We start from the raw sequence: 21824 nt of genomic DNA on the forward strand, positions 1-21824 counted from the left end.
CAGAAATAAAGCCAACTATGAACTGAAATCTCTGAAACATAAGCAAAATAAATCTTTCCTCCTTTAAGTGGTTTATCTCAGGTAATTGGTCCCAGCAATGGAAAGGTGACACCAAGATTAAGTTACTACTAGACTTCAAAGGGGGTTGTACAACTGGATATAGGAGTATGAGTTCAGAGGAAAGGTCAATAGATCATATTTAAATATGAAACTTGGATGAGATCATCAAATTAGACTGTATTGAGTTCTTCTTCAGATGTATCGCAGCTAGTTGGTATTCTAGGAGAAGACAGACACAGATATTTCACAACTGAGAAAATAACTGAATGAAGAACAAATTTGATGTTATAAAAACTTTAACTTTATAAGGGAAACAAAATTAGAACCTAGTTCCCCATCCATACAACAGGCTTTATTCTATGGGGATATAACAATTGGTATTTGATGTGAACTACCTTAACCGAAAATCTCCTACCAGCACTAAAAAGATATCAAAAGTCAAAAAATTTCACACATATGTTCTTGAGACCTGCTAAAATAAAAGAATACTTAGAAACCAGCATTTCAGATATTCTTCCAATAAAAAAAATTCTTGTAAAACTAAGAAATGATACCACTAAATAGGTAGTACAAGTAGGTCAGTGAGAAGAGCCAACTGACCTTTCATCATAGTCATTTTACACCAAGGATCACATAATGATCATGAAATATTCATGTTTGTCATGACAGGTCCAATAAGATAAGGTGACCTGCCGAGCATGGTGGCACATGTCTGTAATCCCAGAAGCTGGGAGGATGAGGCAAGAGGATCGAGAGTTCAAAGCCAGCCTCAGCAATTTAGCAAGGCCCTAAGCAACTCAGCAAGACCTTGTCTCTAAATAAAACATAAAAAGGGCTGGAGAATGTGGCTCAGACAGTGCCTCTGGGCTCAATCCCTGGTACAAAAAAAAAAAAAAAATTTAAAAAGATAAGGTGACATTCACTAGGATTACTGAGAGAAAGCTTTACAAAGCCCAACAAAACTTATGAAGAGATTTCATTCAACCATGAGATTTCAGAGCAGAAGGAAGTCACAGAAATCCTCAGTTCTCTCATTTTAAGGATAAATTAAGTGAGGCTCATAAGGCTTCCAAGTGAGTGAAAGACTCAGTACTATTACCAGGGCCTGGAATTCTCTGTGATTTTTTCACCACCTAAACATATTCCCTAAATATGTTCATGATCATTTCATTGAGATAACTTCAAAAAACAGCCTATGATAACATGTAAGTTCTAAGCCAAAAGAGGAAAAAAAAAGTCATTTTGCTTTCATCTTTACATCATGGTCAAAAAGTCCCATGACTACTCTCTTTTTAGAAACTATTATGATTAATATTACAAATTTAATAATTGCTATCATTTTCCAAATTCCTAAAATGTGCTTAGTACTATTAATTACTAGTATCAGAAGTAAAAGTGGAACAAGGACACAGTTTTGACAGCATAAGCAAGGACTGACTATACAAAAAAATATCAAAAATTAAAAATACTCCAATACTGTCTTATATTGCTAGTGACAGAACCAATTAGTGAGCAGCTAACTAAATGTACTAAGGTCTACAAAAATGCCTACACCTTAAACCACATATTGACCAAACTGTTACAATTCCCTTTTGAACACATAGGAAGATTACATTTCCCAGCTCCCTTTTCATCTAAAAAAGATGATGAACAAAAAATGAATAGAAAATAAAAAGAACAATGCATCTCATTTATGGCAGATAAAATGTAATGGAATTGATATGGACCATTTCCACTTAAAACTCTCCCACAGGCTAGGGTTGTAGCTCAGTGGTAGAGTGCTCACCTCGCATTTGGAAGGCACTAGGTTCAATCCTTAGCACTTCATAAAAATAAATAAGTAAAACAAAGGTACTGTGTCTAACTACAACTAAAATATATTTGCATATATCTAAAAAAATAATACTAAAATAAAATAAAGGTATTGTGTCCATCCACAACTTAAAAATATTTATTTAAAAAAAAATCTCCCACAAGCAATCCTCTCTCTTTCTATGCCAGATGCCATATACTGAAGAGAGAAACATATGGAAATAGAAAGAATTTGCAAACAGTCATTACTTAGAGAAGAACTGATAAGAACACCTGCACTGGCATTAGTATAAGAAATTTATTATGTGAAACCATGAGTCTTTCGGTATTTGTTACAGTTAGCTTTAATAGTTAGAATAAAAAATAAAATCAAATTATATGAGAATATTACCATTTAGAGTCCTTTCTTTCCATCCTTAAAAAAATTATTTTAATGCTATTTACTACTATGAGGGAGTTTTTACACTATACATTTCTTTTTCTTCTTTTTTTTTTTTTTTCATCTTTTGGCACTAGGGGTTGAACCCAGGGATATTTTACTACTAACCTTCATTCCCAGTCCTTTTTTGTATTTTTTATTTTGAGATAGGCTCTCACTAAATTGCTGAGATTGGCCTTGAATTTGTGATCCTCCTGCCTCAGACTTCCAAGTTACTGGTATTTCAGGCCTGTGCCACTGTACATTTTGTGACTGAAACTTTTAAAAAGCATATATAGATATTTAAAAAAAGAGAGATGGGCTGGGGATGTAGCTCAGTGGTAGAGTGCTTGCCTTGTACATGCAAGGCCTTGGCTCAATCTCTAAAACTGCAAAAAAAAAAAAAAAGATAAAAATTGTTATCCTGCTTTAAGGATAGGGATGTAGTTCAGTGGCAGGGCACTTCTGCATAGCATGCATGAGGCCCTGAGCTTGACACCCCAGCAGTGGCCAAAATATATGTGTATGTGTGTGTGTGTGTGTGTGTATTATATGTATATATAATATATTATATATATATATATATATATATACATATACATATATATCAACAATTATTCCTTTAATAAGGATGCCTTAGTAATTTTCAAAACTAAAAAGATAAAATGTCTCAATTTTTTTCACCTTGCCATGTGACAAGATTCAAATAGATCCTCAACATCACTTATTAAAATAATGTCACTTTTTAAATTTTGGTACCAGGGATGGAACTCAAGGGCACGCAACTCCAGCCCTATTTTGTATTTTATTTAAAGACAGGGTCTCACTGAGTTGCTTAGGGCTTCACTTTTGCAGAGGCTGGCTGGTACTCGTGATCCTCCTACCTCAGCCTCCCAAGCAGCTGGGATTACAGGGCATTCACCATCGCACTGGCTATAATGTCATCTTTTGTTAACATAAATGAATCTTTAATCACATCTTACTACACATTATTACATTATCTCTATTGATCTTCATACAAATCTCTCTTGCCTACCTCATAAGACATCATTTTCTTTACTTTGTAGGTAGGAAAAATAAGGTTCAAGAAACCATGATCTTGAGCCAAGTTAAGGAAGACACATGTTTGTAGTCCTGGCTACTTGGAAAGCTGAGGTAGGATGATCGCTTAGAGTCCATAAATTTGAGACCAGCCAGAGCCTCAAAAACCAAAACAAACCACCAAAAATAAAAAATAAAAAAACATGATCTTCATCCAAAGTCATAAAGTTGCTAATCTATAGCTAGTGTTAATGTATTTTTCAGTCCTAATCTGCTATTCCCATTATTTTACCATGCTTCTTTTCTTACACCATCCCACTTAAGTCAACTGGTTTTATAAAAGTGTCTTTTGCTTCAACATGTGTTCCAAAGATGATTGTGATTTTGAATTAAATATTTCATCTATTCTTAGAAATGTCACTTGCGGAAGAATCCATAATATAATACATGAAAGAGAAAAAATATGACACTCTTCTGAAAAGGACCCCATTACAGAAGAAATTATAGGTATAAGAAGACACAAACATGGGGCTGGGGATATATATAGCTCAGTTGGTAGAGTGCTTACCTAGAATGCACAAGGCCCTGGGTGCAATCCCCAGCATCACCAAAAAAAGAAGACACAAACTAGATTTCTATTTTACCATAAGAGCAAAGAAAATGTTTAGTGGAATCACATACTCCATTTTAAATGTAGCTACTAGAATAATAACAGCTACATTCATAAAAGAATGATAAACTATCAGAAAGTTACCAAAAAGAACTATTAGCCATGCTTCTTTAATATGTATAATTGTTCAACATGACAGAATGACAACTGAACTTTCCAATAAGCAGCAATAACTGGAGGCACTAAAAAAATCACTTATGCTACAAAAGAATAAAAATGAGATGTAACAATCGATGGGTCCACAAATTCCCTTACCTTTATATATTTTTTCAGTATTACACAAGTGAAGTGTGAAGTAGGTATCAAGCAGTTGATGGCCATTTCTATTAACAATGTTCCGGGCCGCAATGTTTCGAAGATGCCGAAGACGCCGCTAAAAAGTAACAACAAATAGAGACAGCATTCAGCTTTTTCACTCCTATATAATGTTCCAAAGCGACAGCTCAAAAATGAAATTATAACAGGTTGTCCCAGTCATTTATTTGTTGACCCAGCAACTGTAACCCCATCTTTCATTTATGCCTCAGCATCCCCTGTCAAATAGGAATTAGTCCTGCCCTATCTCATTTGCAGAATAGTTGTATAAAATGAGAGCAGATATGAATTTTTTTTGAAAAGCATAAGTTTCATATAAGTGCTATGCTCCTACAAAAGAACATCAGTATTCCCTAGAACATAAACTAAGTAGTAGCTTGCAGTTGTTCTGCAGGATTCTGGTAAACATGAAAAGTCCATTTCAGAACTGCGGTTATGGCTTGGTGGTAGAGCACTTGACTGGCATGTGTGAGGCAAAGGCTTCAATTCTCAGCACCATATATAAATAAATAAATTAAATAAAGGTCTATTATCAAGCGCTAAAAAAAATTTTAAAAGAAAGTCCATCTCATACCAAGAGAAAATCAGCAGTTATTACAAACATACACCCCTGTTGCTAGTTTAGTCTAGCTGACAGATCATTTGTATAATTAGAAGAGGTCAGAGCCAAAAAATAAAATAATAAATCACTAATCACTCCATCCAGCCAATAACCCTACTCTTCAGAGCTTAAATTAAATTCTGGCTTTACCAACAGCCAACCAGTCTCTATTTCCTAAGCAAGCCCCCTTCTTAACAACTTCTCTAAACAGAGGCTTGAATTATTTGGAGGCTTAAGTATTAGAAACACAAAATCTCCATAAGCAATAGTATAAATCAGTAAAAATACAAGATAACCTTAAGGGATAGATCAATCATTTCATATCAAAGAGAAAATGTTGGAAATGCTGAAATCTAGGCATTTCGGATCCATCCCCCAAAGCTAATTCCCTATGTCAGAGAATTCTCTTCAGAGACTTAAAAACAGAAACCAAAAAATGTGCTTACAACTCTCCCTTCAGGCTGAAAGCCAGTCCATTCTCCTGAGGTAGTTCATCTTCAGTTACACAGGCAGATGGCCAGAAGGGCCCAGCTCCTTTTCCAACTCAATCTTTTCTCCCAAACTAGAGATTAAGATTCTTTTAGAGAGGTTATTACCTAATAAATTTGCTTAATCCTCTAAGTATGAAAAGCTCCAAATATATTTTCAAAAGTTTCCTAGGGCTTACTCTGAAAAACTAATTTTTGCACAATCTGCCCGGGATTTCCATTTCACACCCTGGATTACAATCATTTTCTCCTGCTGTACACTTTCCGTTAGCCATTTCTGTCAAAATTTAAATTTACAGGAACCACTAATCATCTATACACAATAATCACATTTAATTTACTGTATGACTGCAAAATGAGGCCTCAGTTCAAAGACCTGAAAAGATCACCCAAAGCCTTTGGAGTAAAGTACAAGCTTCCCATCATCGCTATCAAAGCCTGTGCAGTCTGACTTCTAAGGATCCATCACACACACTTTCTCAGCTCTGTGCTTTCTGCTCAGGTAACCTCTCAATCTAGAATCCTGCCTTCTCTTTAAGGGGATTCTATTCATACTTCAATGTTTAAAGGAGAGGATTCCTCCTTGATTCTCTAACTGAAATTCTTTGCTCCTTTACAGGAATAAGACCTTTGCTTATTCAATTCAGCCTTCTGTTAAAGTTAGTTGTTAATAATTATCTTCCCTATTTATCTAGCAGGAAAAGACCTGATGATAGAGATCATTGCCAGCATGGTACTGTTAGCATTAATTAAATGTTTACCATGTACCATGTACTGTGCAAAAAACTTCATACATGTGACCATTTAATCCTCATGTGACTAACCATTTAATCCTCCTAACTCTGTAAGATTAGGTATTACTTATTATCATTATTCATTTCTTCATTCCAACAGTTTTGAGTAACTAAATATAAAAAAAAAAAAAAAAAGACATGGGCTGGGGATGTGGCTCAAATGGTGGCGCGCTTGCCTAGCATGCGTGAGGCACTGGGTTCGATTCTCAACACCACATAAAAATAAAATAAAGATATTGTGTCCACCTAAAACTAAAAAATAAATATTTAAAAAAAGACATAAATAATAAATAAATAAATGAGAGGAAAAGAAAGAAATAAGGAAAGAAAGCTAGGGGGTTATACCTATATTACATGAGCATTTCTCTATATATATTGTATTTACACCCCTGACGGATACAATTTGGTCTTTATACTCCCCTATTACTATAGAAGACAGAGCAGTTAAGAGAGTCATTTTATGATAAATGCAATCATAATGGAATTAACTGTCTTGCAAAGCAGTATGTAGGAAACTGAAATCTGTAGTAGATGTGCAGTAGGCATTGTTAAAGAGTCTCTCCGATACATAAGAAGTAAGTACAACCACCTCCAAGCACTTTCTGACTCCAAGGTTAGGATTCTCATCTGGATGGATTACCAATTTAAATCCATCAATGCAGATAAAACAGAACTGACTACATAAGGGCATTTTACAAAAAGGTTTACAAAAAACAAAAACCCCTCCACAAATAAACCAACTCTACTAAAAACACTGACTTTGGATTGTATGACTCTGTATTTTCCTTTATTTACTTATTTCAAAAACATTAGAGTACATAATCTCATTACATTGTAATTAATTAAAATACAGGATGGTCTCAGCCACTTGATTGAACAAAGGAATCTTGGTAAAAGGCTGTACATGTAAACATGAGCCCTCTTGTGCCCTATGTCTTGGCTTCTTCTTTGATAACTTCTATTACAATTTTATCATCAAGTCACTTTTTATTTTTAAAAACTACTAACATGGAATAAAAGATAACTGAAAAAAGATTACTTCACCTAGTTATTATTATCAGTTACAAATAATTGTTAGAACCAAAACATTCTTCAGTTTATTGTTCTTTGCAGGAACTTTCAAAATCACCTTGCTTGAAGTAGGTAAATGTTGAGAAGAGTTAAAATGAAAATAAATGCATTAGGATCAAGGAAAGATAAAATGGAACAGATAAGGGCTGGGGCTGTAGCTCAGTGGTAGAGCGATTGCCCAGCACATGTGAAGTACTAGGTTCAATCCTATTGTGTCAATCTACAAATAATTTTTTTTAAAGGAGCAGATAAAGGGCTAGGGATGTGGCTCAAGTGGTAGCACATTCGCCTAGCATGCGTGAGGCACTGGGTTCAATCCTCAGCACCACATAAAAATAAAATAAAAATATTGTGTCCACCTAAAACTAAAAAATAAATATTTTTTTTTAAAGGAACAGATAAGCTAGTTGGTATGAGAAAAAGAAAAACAGGATGAGAAAAAAAAATGTAGAGGAAAGAAAAGGGTACTGAGGTGGTGAAGATAGAGTAGTCTGCCTGAAGACTAACAACTCCAGGGGCAGAACTTCAAGATAGTTCACACAACTCAACCAACACTGCCAATACCTTTCTTTGTTTCTAGTTAAATTTTTTTTATATCTAAACATTATTTACATAAATATGCATACTTGGATCAAGACCCAAAAAATACTGAATTTAAACTGGGAATGTAGCTCAGTGATGCAGCATTTGCCTAACATGCCCAAGGCACTGGGTTTGATTCCAAAGCACTAACTAACATAAAAAATTTAAAAACTTAAACTTAAAAAAATTGTTTGAGCAGCCAAAGAAGAAATCTTAGGTGCAAATATAACAAAATGTGTATAAGATCAATATGAGAAAACTGTAAAATTCTGATGAAAACTATCAAAGAAGATCTTAATACATAGAGGAATACTGTAAGTACATGAAGAGGTTAAAAAAAACAATAACCAATACAATATCAAGAAAAACAAAGTAAAAGAACTGACACTACTATAAAGTTACAGTATTCAAGAAAGTGTGTACTGGCAAAAGAAGAAAAAAGAGAACAGCATAGAGAGCCTCGACACAGACCCATACTAATAGAGTCAACTGTTTTTTGATGAAGGCTCAAAGGCAGTTAATTCATTGAAGAAAGTCTGTTCAACAAAAGATGGTGAAATTGGACATATACGTACAAGACAAAAAAATAAATTGAGACATAGATCTAAACCTTATACCTTTTACAAATCTTAACTAAAAATAGATTATAGAGGTCAATGTAAAATGCGAAACTATAAAATTCCTAGAAGATAACTAAGAGGAAAATATAAGTGACCTTGGGTTTGGCAATGACTTTCAGATACAATGTCAAAAGCATTCACCTGTGAAAGAAGTAACTGATAAACTTACACTTTTCCTTAAGTGATCTGGAATCCTTAATGGAATCTGATGCCCATCTACCAAACGGTAGAACACAGAGCACTTAAGAACTGATCTAAGAACTGAAATTGAGGTCAAGCCTCAAAAGTCTTCTGGAATAGCACAAATCCTCAGGACTCACGTACATTTTGGGTATTCCAGAGTATAAAGTCTAGTGGTACTTCATGGGCTGGCAACAGTATCTATCAAACACACTGCTTGTGATTGTCTCTAAATAGAATTAAATACCAGGTCATCTCTTCCAATGGTCTATTCATAGACAGTTAAAACCAAACTGCAATGTGTTCTAAAATCATGGCATTTGCAGGTAAATGGATGGAGTTAGAGAAGATAATGCTAAGTAAAGTTAGCCAATCCCAAATAACCAAATGCGGATTGTTTTCTTTGATATAAGAAGGCTGATTCATAATGTGTTAGGGAGCAGGAAAATGGGAGGAACTCTAGATAGGGCAGAGGGGTTGGAGGGGAAGGGAGGGGGCATGGGTTAGAAATGATGGTGGAATGTGATGATCATTATTATCCAAAGTACATGTATGAAGACCTGAATTGGTGTGAATATACTTTGTATACAACCAGAGACATGAAAAATTGTGCTCTATATGTGTAATAAGAATTGTAATGCATTCCACTCTCATATATAAATTAAAAAATAAATAAATTGTTTCAATATCTCATGAAGGTAGAAACATTCTGAATAATTAAGATTTACACACACTTTGGAATTACTCTTTAAAATAATATTCCACGCAGTTTTTCTTAGCAGCATCTCCTTAAAACTTCCTCAAATGCTTTACTCTGTGCTTTCATGATGATAAAATACTCCTTGTGCATCATCCTATAATGGTAGCTTTAGGCAGCTGAACTGTGGTCTAATAACATCCATCCACAAAACTAATCAGGAAATTCTGATTTTTATGTTTGAATTAACATATAGCTTTAAAATCTTTAAAATACTACTATCTGTAAAGCATGCTATATGAGATTAAAAACATAAAGTTAAAACATCCACCTTTGATTTGGGAGAGGAATTGATGGAATGAGAGCACAACTTGAACACCTGAAATATTAGCACTGGGCAAAAAGACAGGGAGGGCAACCCTAAACTCCTTAACTTTTAAAAAATCTTTAAAATATAAATTTGGCTGGGCTTGATGTCCCACACCTATAATCCCAATCATTCAAGAGGCAAAGGAAGGAAGATGGAAAGTCCAAGGCCCACCTGGGCAACTTAGTAAGACCCTGTTTCAAAATAAAAAGGGCTAGAGGTGGAGATCAGTGCTACAGCCACCCTGGGTTCAAACTTCAGTACCACAAAAAATGCACATGTGTGTGTGTGCGCGCGCGCACACACACACACACATTCTAATACAAAACTTAAGTGGCATACACAGTAAAATTTCAAACATCTGCTTCAGTGAGATAATAAGAATCACTCATTAGCGTGATGGTAAATCAGTACTTCTAAAGAAACTAAAATAGTTGCTTTCCTTGTTAACTACTAATTTTCTTAGAAAGCTGCTTTATAATTTAACAGTTGCCTATATGAAACTTTTTGGTTTGGTTTTTGTGTTTGTTCGTTTGCTGACTTGCTTTGGCCTGCCAAGCATCTATTCTGGTTAAAAAATAAACAAACAGATCTTCCTTTGTAGGACCTCCATCCCACTCTCAGTCCTGTAGAGTTAACCAGAGCACCAGCATCAGGGACGTTAATGTGATTCAAATAAGACCAATCAGCACATACCATTTCCCTGATCATTACATATGATCCATTAGGGCCAGGAATTGTATTAGTAGTTCTTTTTCTACCAACCCATTCTCACCGCCCTCCACCCATCCCACTGTCCCTGAGTCTGGAAGGACATAGGTTAGCGATACTAGCAGCCATCTTTCTATCACAGAGAAACCAGTGAGGAGGAAAGCAGAGTCAAAACATGCGGAATTTAGTCCTGCAGATACCATTTAAGTTTCTGGATCAAATCATACATAAAATGAGAGTTATAATGACAAACATCGGCCCATCCTTATGAAACTGTCAAAGATTATAACTATGGAGAGGATTTAATTGTAACTGTTTATTAAGGATGTGTCACATAATAGCAGGTTAGTAGATGAAGAGTAATAGTCAAACTTAGTGGCAAGGTACGAAGAAATATTTTATTTTGGTTTGGTTTGGGGAAGAGATGAGAGGAGGGGAGGGAAGACAGAAGTGAAGAAACAATAATATCAGCCAAATTATACTGTTAAACTTTGTTTAACAAATCTCACCATTATGTACAATTATAATGCACCAATTAAAAGTGGGGGAAGAGGAGCTAAGGATATAAGAAGGTAGGTCATAGAAAAAGAAATGGAAATGGTCAATGAACACATGAAAAAAGGTATAATCACAATCACAATTAAAGTTATGCACATGAAAACATTCTACCTTGTGGGCATTTATAGTTTCCAAACATGACTGTACCAATACATCCCATCTCATATGCTCTCTTACAATGTGATGTTGCCACTCTTTCACCAACAACAGAGATATATGTTCTCTCCCACTCAAATGTGGGCAAATCTGTAAATGTAGCAGAAATGACCATATGTGACTTCTGAGGCTAAATCATAAAAGTTGATATGGCTTCCACTTGACCTCCTTGAAACCTAGTTGGTCCTAGAAGATAGCCAGACATCTAAGTGACCACACCCTGAGCTTCTGAGCCTCCAAAATGACAGCAAGGTAAGCAGAGACAAGTTGTTCCCACCAAGCCCAGACAAAAGTACATTCATGAGCAAAATAAATGATGTTAATTTAAGTCACTAATTTTTAATTTGTTACACAGCAGAAGATACCTATCTGATTAAACATACTATAATATTTTTCTCTGTCAGACAGACATAAGTAAAGAAAACAGAGTTGGGGGAAACTGGTCCAATTTGGAGCAAGGGCAATTTAGTGACAATTACAAAATTTGTAAATGTTTATAATACTTGACCAAGCAATTCTATAATTCACAAAAATGTGAACAAATTTGTTTATTCCGGTATGCTATAAAAACAAAAACTCATTAACCACTCTTTAATGGTGATATGTTCATGTAAAACCATATAACAATTTTTAAAAGGCCATTAAAAGTGCTGGTATGAAACACAAAAGAGCAGGTTGTTTTAAATATTCACATAAAGAAACATTGCTACTGTCCCTAAATAATGTAGATCAGGGTTGGCAAACTTGAAAAGGTCAAAGAGGAAGTACTTTAAGCTTTATCAGGGCAAACCCAGTCTGTCTGCATTTTTTTTTTTTTTTAATTTACCAATGTAAAAACCAGTCTTGGCTCATTAGTTGTTAGAAAAACCAGCCACTGTTAGCTCAGTTTGCTGATCCCTGATGTATGTAATCACAGATAGCATGAGATAATTTTTTGAAATGTAGTCAAACTTGTCCCGGACAATTTTCTCATTTGTACTCTGACCTCCCAGATACATTTGTTTTTCAGTTTAGATATTTATTCTCAATCTAGGACAATGGCAGGTATGAATTAACTCAGGTATTCCAGGTAAATTCAAATTACTATTACACTTTGTTATAACACTTAGGAGAGCACACCTAGGAGAAAATTAGTTTTCAACATTTCCACAGAAGGTAAACACTGAAGTACTGAGCCAAGAGTTTAAACTTGATAAATTCAAGTCAGCCTTTTTTAAAAAATGGAAAATCCCTGCCTATATTATAGAACTCTCAATCACCTATTTTTTCCTAATCCTTTGATCCTACCTGAAAGACTTACTGTGAGAAGTTCTGAAAAAAAATATAAGAATGCTTTAAAAACTAATGCCTGATGCTGTTGGCTATAAATAAGTGGTGCCAACAGTCAGTGTTACAGATTTAAACAAATAATCCAACAACCCTAATCTCTCATAAAATATTTTATATTTCTTGTTCCTAAATAAGACCTTTCCCTGGCACAAATTATGCAACCTTGGGACTGAAGCCTTTATTTTTTTTTTTAGCTTTATTTTGTTTATTTATTTTTATGTGGTGTTGAGAATCAAACCCAGTGCCTCACACATGCTAGGCAAGTGCTCTACCTCTGAGCCACAGCCACAGCCCCCCATGAAGCCTCTATTTTAACATTAATTTTTTTCTCCTTCAACAGGAATTAATATGCGTTTACTAAACACTACTAAATTATAAAACAGGATTCTACACAGGAAAAGACAAAATACACCTCTGAACTATCTATGCTTGGTATACATTCTTACCTCTATTTTGTTTATCCCCAATCTCAGTGGAAGGTCTGAACTTACCCATTTCTTCCATTTTTCCCTCCAAGCTGCTCTAAGAAACAGGCCTCTGAAGTGACGTCCAGGACAGCCCTCTGCGTGGTCTCTCACCCTCCCTCTCTTGCTCCCTTCTTTCTCCTATCTTGTTGGCATTTCCTGCACAGACTATGCATAGGAACTGTGGGAATATGAACATGGTATGACCTAATTTCACAATATGTAACCTTACTAAAGAATGTGAGTTTGTGAATATAAAAAGGATAAATTTTAGATAACAGTGAGCCGCACTCAGAAATAAACAACACAGAGTTACACAGGATGACCTACCTAAAGAGGATAACAAATGCAAGATAGAATATAGCCATCAGTAGTTCAAGTGTTAAGAGTAATATTAATGCCCTTGATTTGTTTCAAAATAATTGTGGATAGGGGAGGACAATAGGTAGGAGTATAAAGTAAACAAATCCCATGAGGTAATGGTTATTTGGGCCAGGTAATAGGTTCCTGGGAGTTCATAATACTCATCTCTTAATCTCTCTCTCTCCCCACATTTATAAGATATACATGCATTTCAACATACATGGACATAGCAATAAATATTGTACATGTATGTACATATATTTACCAATAATAACAAAGTTTAAAAGTAATAACAATATAAACAGAAAGAAAGAATAACAACATATTCGAGCCTAAAGAAAAATCTAGCTCAATGGAGTTACTAATTATAGATAATGGATGTGCTTGGGGATGAAGAAAATAGATTAAAGATAAAAAGGAATCAAAGATGACCCTTAGGGAAATGAGAACTAATCAATAAGATGTTAGGAAAATAGGGTAGTCATCAAAAAAAAAAAAACAAAACACAGATTTTAGATGACTTATAAAAGGTATATAGCTGGATAGAAGTAAGTTCCAATGAGCTATTGCACAGAGAGGACTATAGGTATCAAGAATGTATTATATATTTTGAAAAGCTAGAAGAAAAAGAGTTTGAATGTTTTCACCATAAAGAAATTATAAATGTTTGAGGGAATAGATAATTTGCCCTAATTTAAACATTACACAAAGTATACATATATCAAAAGATCACATGGTATCCCATAAACTTGTAAATTTTTGTTTTTATGTATCACCTGAAACCTTCTCAATTTAAAATTTTTTAAAAATCAAATGTATATTTAAATGTAAACAATTGAAGCATAAAAACACCCAAAGAGTCATTTTATAACCTCCAAGGTCTAAGAATGACAAAATATATGAAACTACAGAAATGCTACTACATAAAATGTTTTAAAATTATACAAAGGAATAAAAAAAAAGAAAAATTTAATTCACATAAAAAAAGAAAAAAGAATTCCTAGAAATCAATAAGAAGTCTAACAACCCAACATAAAAAAATGGCAAAGAACATTAACAGGGGCTGGGGCTGGGGCTCAGTGGTAGAATGCTCACCTAGCATGCATGAGGCACTGGGTTCAATCCTCAGCACCACATAAAAATAAAAAATAAAGATATTATGTCCACCTTAAAATAAAATATAAAATTAAAAATTTAAAAAAAGAACATTAACAGATATTTCACAGAAAAGGAAACACAAAAAGCTTTTAAACGTGAAAGGATCCTCCTTATTTAATAAAAAAAAAAAACAACTAAAATTAACAGACCAAAAATCTGATACCTATTCTGAGAAAAGGCTATGACAAAACAGGAACTTTACTGAAAGGAATGTAATTAGTACAACCTGTATGGCTGGCAAATCTCACAATTATCTACCAATTAATTAATTATCTTACAAATGTGAATGTTCTTTGATCCAGAATTCCACTTCTGCATTTGTGCTAAAATATACTTGCAGATATGTAATATGATACACTGCTACATTTTGGATCTTAAATGTTTCCCAGTAGCCCATGTTAAAATTTGTTTCTCAGAGAGGCACTAATTAACGTGTAGTAGAAACACTAAGGGGTAGGGTCTGGTGGGAGTTTTTAGGTCACTGGGGGCATGCCCTTGAAGAGGATAAAGTAATACCAACCCTTCCTTTTCCTCTCTTTTGAGTCCCAGCCATGAGGTGAATGGTTTTTACTATGGCCCATTGCTCCCCATCATTCCCAAAAGCATTTCACAGGCAAAAAGCAATAGGGTCATTCTATTGAATGAATGAAATCTCCAAATCTGCCAGCAAAATAAAATTTTTCTCTTTACAAGTTGATTGTCTCAAGTGCATGTTACAGTAACATGCAGCTGATTAATTCATGTAATGAAAATTTGCTTATATTAGCAAAAAACTAAATAATTTTAAAGTCTATCAATAGGGACTAGGGATAGTCTACACTACAGTGAAATACTATGTGGCCCTAAAGAATAAATAGGCAGCTCTTTGAGCACTGATATAGAAAAATCTCCAAAAATATACAATTAGGTTTTTTTTTAAGTACAGTTTATATAGTCAGGATGTTTAGCATGTTGTCATTTGTGTTTCACAAGGAAAAAGAGAATATAATTATGTAATTACTGGAGAGGCATAAACTATAACTGATAACACTACTTATCCCAGGAGACTCAAGACATGGGTATTAGTGAGACTGTTCACTTGTATCCTCTTATATACCTTCTGAATCATGAATCATAGGAATATATTATTTTTTAAATAAAACTAAATTTACATTTTTAAAAAACAAGACAGATGACAATAAAACTTTAAACACGGGAATTTGTGACAGCCATTCCCTGTGTGACCTAATGGTAAGAGCTCCAACTAGAGTTGAGAAGCCTGAATTTCAAGGCAGTTCTACCACTCACAAGTGGGCAAACTACCTACTGTCTCCCTTTCCATAAAATGGAGACGTTTCTACCTTCCTACCTCTGTGGGTTATGGCAGAGACCAAATGAAATAATGGATATAAGAGCTCTCTGAAAAACTGTAAAGTACGTTATAAACATAAATACTTTATGTTAAGAATAAGTACTTTATAAACAGAAATAAGAATGCCAAGGGAGGGATGTGGTTATCAGTGGAAATGATGGATTGATTTTGGTATTTCTAATTTGAAGTAAAGAGACAGATTTAGAATTCATCTATTTTAATAGAGGTAGGAAAGTCAGAAAGGTAAAACATATCTGAAGTAGAAACACTCAATGAATAGGACTGCAGAACTGGAAAAGACCCTGAAGGTCTTTCTAAGCTTTTGCTGCTATGCATCACCTGGGCATGTATTGAAAATGAAGAATTTTAGGTCCCTGAACAGATCTACACAATCAAAATCTGTATTTTAACAACACAAAAGATAATTTATATACACATTTTAAGTTTAAGAAGCACTTATCTAAGCCATCTTGCATACTTTTTAGTTAACAAAATTGAAGCCCTATGTAAAGGCACCCACTCATGTTCATGCTGTTGATAAGTAGTAAAACCAAGACCTGGACCCAGGCCTGAGCTCCTGGACTGGTAACCTCATGTGTTTGCTTCCCAGACACCCTGTTTTGAAACCTTTGAGTCATCTTTGCCTTTCATATCTCCCCTGTTCCAACCCCATTCTAATCAACCATCCAGACCCATCAGTTCTTTCTTTATAGTATCTCTGGCATCTGCTTATTCTTTTCCACATTCATCACTAACTGCTGTTATTCACACTATGATAAACAATTCCCTTCTACACATACATCAACTTCCTCTTCTGCAAATAAGAGCTTGGTTCCAAATATCAAGCTCCAAATAATTCATTAAGAAGGTGCACTTCATTAAAAAGTATTAAGCTCGGGGGTTGGGGTTGTGGCTCAGTGGTAGAACACTCACCTAGCACATGTGAGGCACTGGATTCAATCCTCAGCACCACATAAAAATAAATAAAATAAAGATATTGTGTCCATTTATAACTAAAAAAATAAAAATAAAAGTATTAAGCTTTAGGGCTGGTAGAGCTCTTGCCTAGCACACGTGAGGCACCGAGTTCAATCCCCAGCACCACATAAAAAACAATCTAAATAAACAAAATAAAGGTATTGTGTCCATCTAGAACTAAAAATATTTTTTTAAGTATTAAGCTTTAGTATGCTGATTTCAGGCAGAATTTGTGTTTGAAATCTACCAAGACTAGCAAGCTATAAGGTATTTCTGACACAGAACCTTCACGTCTCCACTTTCACTATTTTTTTTTTCCTGCCTATTTAGACCCTTTCGCCCTTCTAATCATTTGCTCTTAGTCTGCTGGTACATGAAAATTTTAATAACTAAATTTGCTGTAATAATTTCTACAAGCAAAGACTATAGGAGCTCTGAGTAAAAGGCTAGGATATATCCTATAAAGTAAATTATGCATTTTGCACAATTTTGTGGCACTTTCTGAGCTCACAAGTTTTTACATACTTTATGATCAGTTGGTTATGTATAGTAGCTTCCTGCTTTCCAAAGAAAAGTCTAGGAAAAACTATTCCCTGTGTGCTCCATAGAAAAAGAATTCTATAAACAAATAAATTTGGGAAATACTTCATATTAATACATGATCCCAATCCCATCCCAGCAATGCATTTACAGGTTGAGCTAACCTGGAGAGAGAGAGAGAGAAATTTTGCTTAATCTGGTATTTCCTAAATTTGTTAAGGAGGCCTTGTGGCCAAATAACACCCATTAAACAGCCCAATGGTTAGAATTCCTTGCAACTAATTCTGGTAAAACAAACTTTCTTTTTTACAATACCTGAAATTATGTTATTTGTTAATTGTTTATAATCTATCTCAGGAGTCAACAAACTATATATATAGCCCATGGTCCAACAATACTTCCTGGTTTTGTATGTCTTACAAGATAAGTGGTTTTTATTGAGTGTTTAAAGTAGATAAAAATGAAAAGAATATTTCATAGCACAAAATTAAAAATTTGTTTCTATAAATAAAGTTTTGCTACAATACAGCCTCACTCCTTTGTTTACATAGGACTAATTTAATAATAATAAAAATAATAATTGCTATGAAGACCAGAGGGTCTGCAGAGGCTGAAACATTAACTACCTGGCCCTTCACAAGAAAAAGCTTGCTAACCCCTGTCTGTCACTCATTAGAAAGCAAGGTTCAGGAGGGCACTTTGATTACTGCTCGAGACTGTCTCTGGCATTTATAAGCATTTATATTTGTGGAATGTTCATAAGTGAAATACTACTGAAATGAATTTTAAGAAGCCAAACAAAATATCACAGTTGAGAAAGTCCTTTTTCTTTGTCAGCTTTCCTTTACTGTAATAAATACCTGAGATAAACAAACAAAAAAAAAAGGAAAGGTTTATTTCAACTAATAGTTTTGGAGGTTTCAGTCCATGATTGGTTAGCGTACTGTGGCTTGGCAGTTTATCACAGTGGGAAAGCATGGTGGAGTAAGCTGCTCACCTCATGGCCATCAAAAAGGAGAGAGAGGAAGAGTTGAGGTTATAATATATTCCCTTCGAAGGCATGCCCCTCAATGACTTAACTTCCTTTCAGTAGGCCTTACCTCCTAATCATTTTACCATCTCCCAACAATACCATGGGTTGGCAACCAAGCCTTCAACACATAAGTCTTTGAGAGAAGTTATCCAACCAAAAGCATCATGCTATTACTTTATTTATTTGTGTGTGTGTGTGTGTGTGTGTGTGTGTGTTGCTAGGGATTGAACCCAGGGACTTCTGCATGTGAACCAAGCACTCTACCAACTGAGCTATATATATCCCCAGCCCAGCATCATGCAATTACATTGATCCTTATAGGATACCTTGTGAATAGAAAATGTCAGTGAGAAGAGTGGTAGATTTTATCCACTAAAATGTTAATATCTAGACAGACAGGAGAAGCTACTTTCTTTTCTTTTCTTTTCTTTCTTTCTTTCTTTTTTTTTTTTTTTTTGGTACCAGGGATCCAATCCAGGAGCACTTAACCACTGAGACCCATCCCCAGCCCTTTTTATTTTACTTATTTTTTTTTTATTTTGAGACATAGTCTCACAAAGTTGCTTAGACCCTTGCCAAATTGCTGAGGCTGGCTTTAAACTTGCAATCATCCTGCCTCAGCCTCACAAGCTGCTGGGATTACAGTTGACTGGCAAGAAGCAACTTTCTAATGGTTTTGTAGTTTTCAAGCAGTTTTAAAATAGATGAGTCTGTGTATCAAAAATGCACTTAGTAAAAATGCAGTTAATGTGCAATTAAGAAATTCTGTACCAGCATAGTGACACATGCCTATGATCCCAACAACTTGGGAAGCTGAGGCAAGAAGATGAAAGTTCTAAGATGAGGCCAGCCTTAGCAACTCAGCAAGACCCTGTGTCAAAATTTTAAAAAAAGAAAAGAAAAGGGCTGAGGATGTAGCTCAGTGGTAGAGTTTCCCTGGGTTCAATCCCCAATGACACAAAAAATAAAGAAATTCTGGGCTGGGGATGTGTGGCTCAAGCGGTAGCACGCTCGCCTGGCATGCATGCGGCCCGGGTTCGATCCTCAGCACCACATACAAAGATGTTGTGTCTGCCGAAAACAAAAAATAAATATTAAAAAAAAATTCTCTTCTCTCTCTCTCTCTTTTAAAAAAAGAAAGAAAGAAAGAAAGAAATTCTGCAACTCTACAATGTCCCCCATCTAATCATTAGACAGATGTCTTTTGATAGAAATGTATGAATATCACTCCAGAGTGATATTCCAAGGCAGCTGCTCTTTGTCTATTTATTTTAAACATCTTCCATGTAAAATAAACTCCATTCAGTCAATTGATGAAAGAAGTCTGAAATACCTATTATTTTGTCCATAATGGTACCAACTCTATCTTAAGATGAGTACGTTCCTATAAAATAAACTTAACCTGTAATGAGCATCCCATAGCTCATTTGCCTACCATGGCTGGTAATCTGTTTTCTGAATCAAAAATTGGGAAACTTTCTTAGGCTGCTAGACATTAACATTTTAGTGGATAAAAGCAGTACCAATTTTCTGAAAAACATTCATTCATTCTTTTTATTAAAAGGAACAAAGTTAAAAAAATCAGTTTTTCATAATTCTAAATAAGACTGTTTTCATTTTGCATTTTAAAAAGTTTAACTTTATGGATTGGCTCTTATTCAAGAGAATGATTGGAATTGAGGAAGGAAATAATTCATATCCTCAGAAACGAGATATACAGAATCCTGTGCCTAACACATTCAAAGAAGGAACTTTAATAAGTATCTATTGCATAAATGATTACCTCAATAGCTTACCCTACTCTGTGCTTAGAATTAGTTTTAATATAGGCTAACATGAACTTGAATTATTTATAGTTCAGAGTTAAACCCTGAGTCATAAAAAGAACCACCATGTAAAAGAACACCAAGTTTTTCCTGGAAAAATATAGATCCAAATCTGATTCCTACTTTTACTTTTACATCTTCCCTTCTTACGCAAGAGTCTACCAACAAAAGCTAAAGGTAGGGGCTACTTTCAGCTTACTAATATTCCTCATTATTTAAAAAAAAAAAAAAGTCTGCTTCTTTTAGAACATTCTAAACACCATGATAGGAAGAAATGCCAGATATTTCAATGGTCCACCAAAGAGCTGGGCTCTAATACTCTCGGCTTCTTAATAAATACACTTTATCAGAGTTTTCACAAAGAATGAATAAGTAAAACATCTAATAATATCACTACTTAGTAAAGTTTACATCAGTCATCACCAATACTCTAAAATTCCTAAATCACAAAATTCTAAAATCACCAAAGGTTACTGTTTCTGAAACTTTCTTAAGAATGTTCAAAAAAGGAGCAGTGTGATAAATACCCAGGGACAAAACAGGAAGACTGATCACTGAAACTCCAGAGGGACATTCCAGTTTCACTCTAATTCACACCACAAAATGTGGGTGTGAAAGTGGAATCTGAGCAGCCTCTACCCCATTTTAATTCTAGCAAGCTGTGAGGATACCATGTCAAAGCACAGAGAGAGGTTTACAAAACAAGTTCTCCACACACCCAGGCAAGCACAGTGGAACTGCTCATAAGATGCAGGTTCTAGTTATTTCTCTGCCACAAGCAAGAACAACAAAACGATGAAGATCTGTTAAACTAATACTCTTCACAAAGTTCTTGAATGTCAGGAATAAACAAATGGCCCCGCCAGGCAAATAGTTTCACGTCTGAGGACTTCAGACTTTGCATCTGTAAAATTCCATGATTCAAAATTCATATTTTCATCTTAAAAGAAGATGGAAAACAAGGTTATGTGATAATAAAACAAGAAAGTCTACTACAAATAAAAAAATTCCAACAAGTTTTCCATTCTCTATTTGTTTCTCAAACTGCCACAATACAAAACACTGAAAAAAAAATAACTATTAACAGTATAAAACATTACCAATGTCAAAAATCTAAAACAAAGTATAAAACCTAGATATTTCAATCTGTCTTAAAAAAGATGTCTTTAGTTATTATAAAACACCCCTGGTTCACCCAAATAAATTTAAATTTCAGATAAACAACAAATTTTTAATGTAATTAAGTCTATTTTGAACATACATATAAAAAAAACACCTCTGGTGTGTAACGCATTTCAGTACATTATAAATGACAAATATTTTTTGTTCTCTCCAGCAGTAATGTCTGACAGGTAAAAATAAATAGCTTATCAAAAATACATGCACATTTGGAAACTATGAAAATCTAATTTTTCATTTTACCACACACTTCAGGTCCAACTTAGTTTCAGTTCTGCTCCCGCTCTATTTCCAGTCAGTTTCACTTCTTAATTTTCTGCCACAAAGTTAAGAATTGTGATCTTGAAGTGAACACTAAAATAAAACAGCTTTTCCTTTCAATTGACAACTAAACATTTTCACAGGAAAAACAAAAAAAGCCAAAAAAAGAAAAACCACTTAAATTCCTGATGGTATTTTGTC

The 21824-nt window shown here is 34.6% G+C and overlaps 1 protein-coding gene across 3 annotated transcripts in view; it reads right to left on the bottom strand.

The window, feature by feature from the left end:
* Uvrag (UV radiation resistance associated) overlaps positions 1-21824 on the bottom strand; it is a 319107-nt gene that overhangs the window by 287198 nt on the left and 10085 nt on the right. For 2 of the 3 annotated variants that reach the window (XM_076846616.1, XM_076846618.1), the window contains exon 2: positions 4257-4374. In XM_076846616.1, coding sequence (XP_076702731.1) covers positions 4257-4374 — 118 coding nt within the window. Of the gene's footprint in view, positions 1-4256; positions 4375-20901; positions 20975-21824 lie in introns of those variants that run through there. The other variant, XM_076846617.1, reaches the window with a different exon arrangement.

This window comes from Callospermophilus lateralis, chromosome 2 (assembly GCF_048772815.1).
Source record: "Callospermophilus lateralis isolate mCalLat2 chromosome 2, mCalLat2.hap1, whole genome shotgun sequence".
Classification (NCBI taxonomy): domain Eukaryota; kingdom Metazoa; phylum Chordata; class Mammalia; order Rodentia; family Sciuridae; genus Callospermophilus; species Callospermophilus lateralis.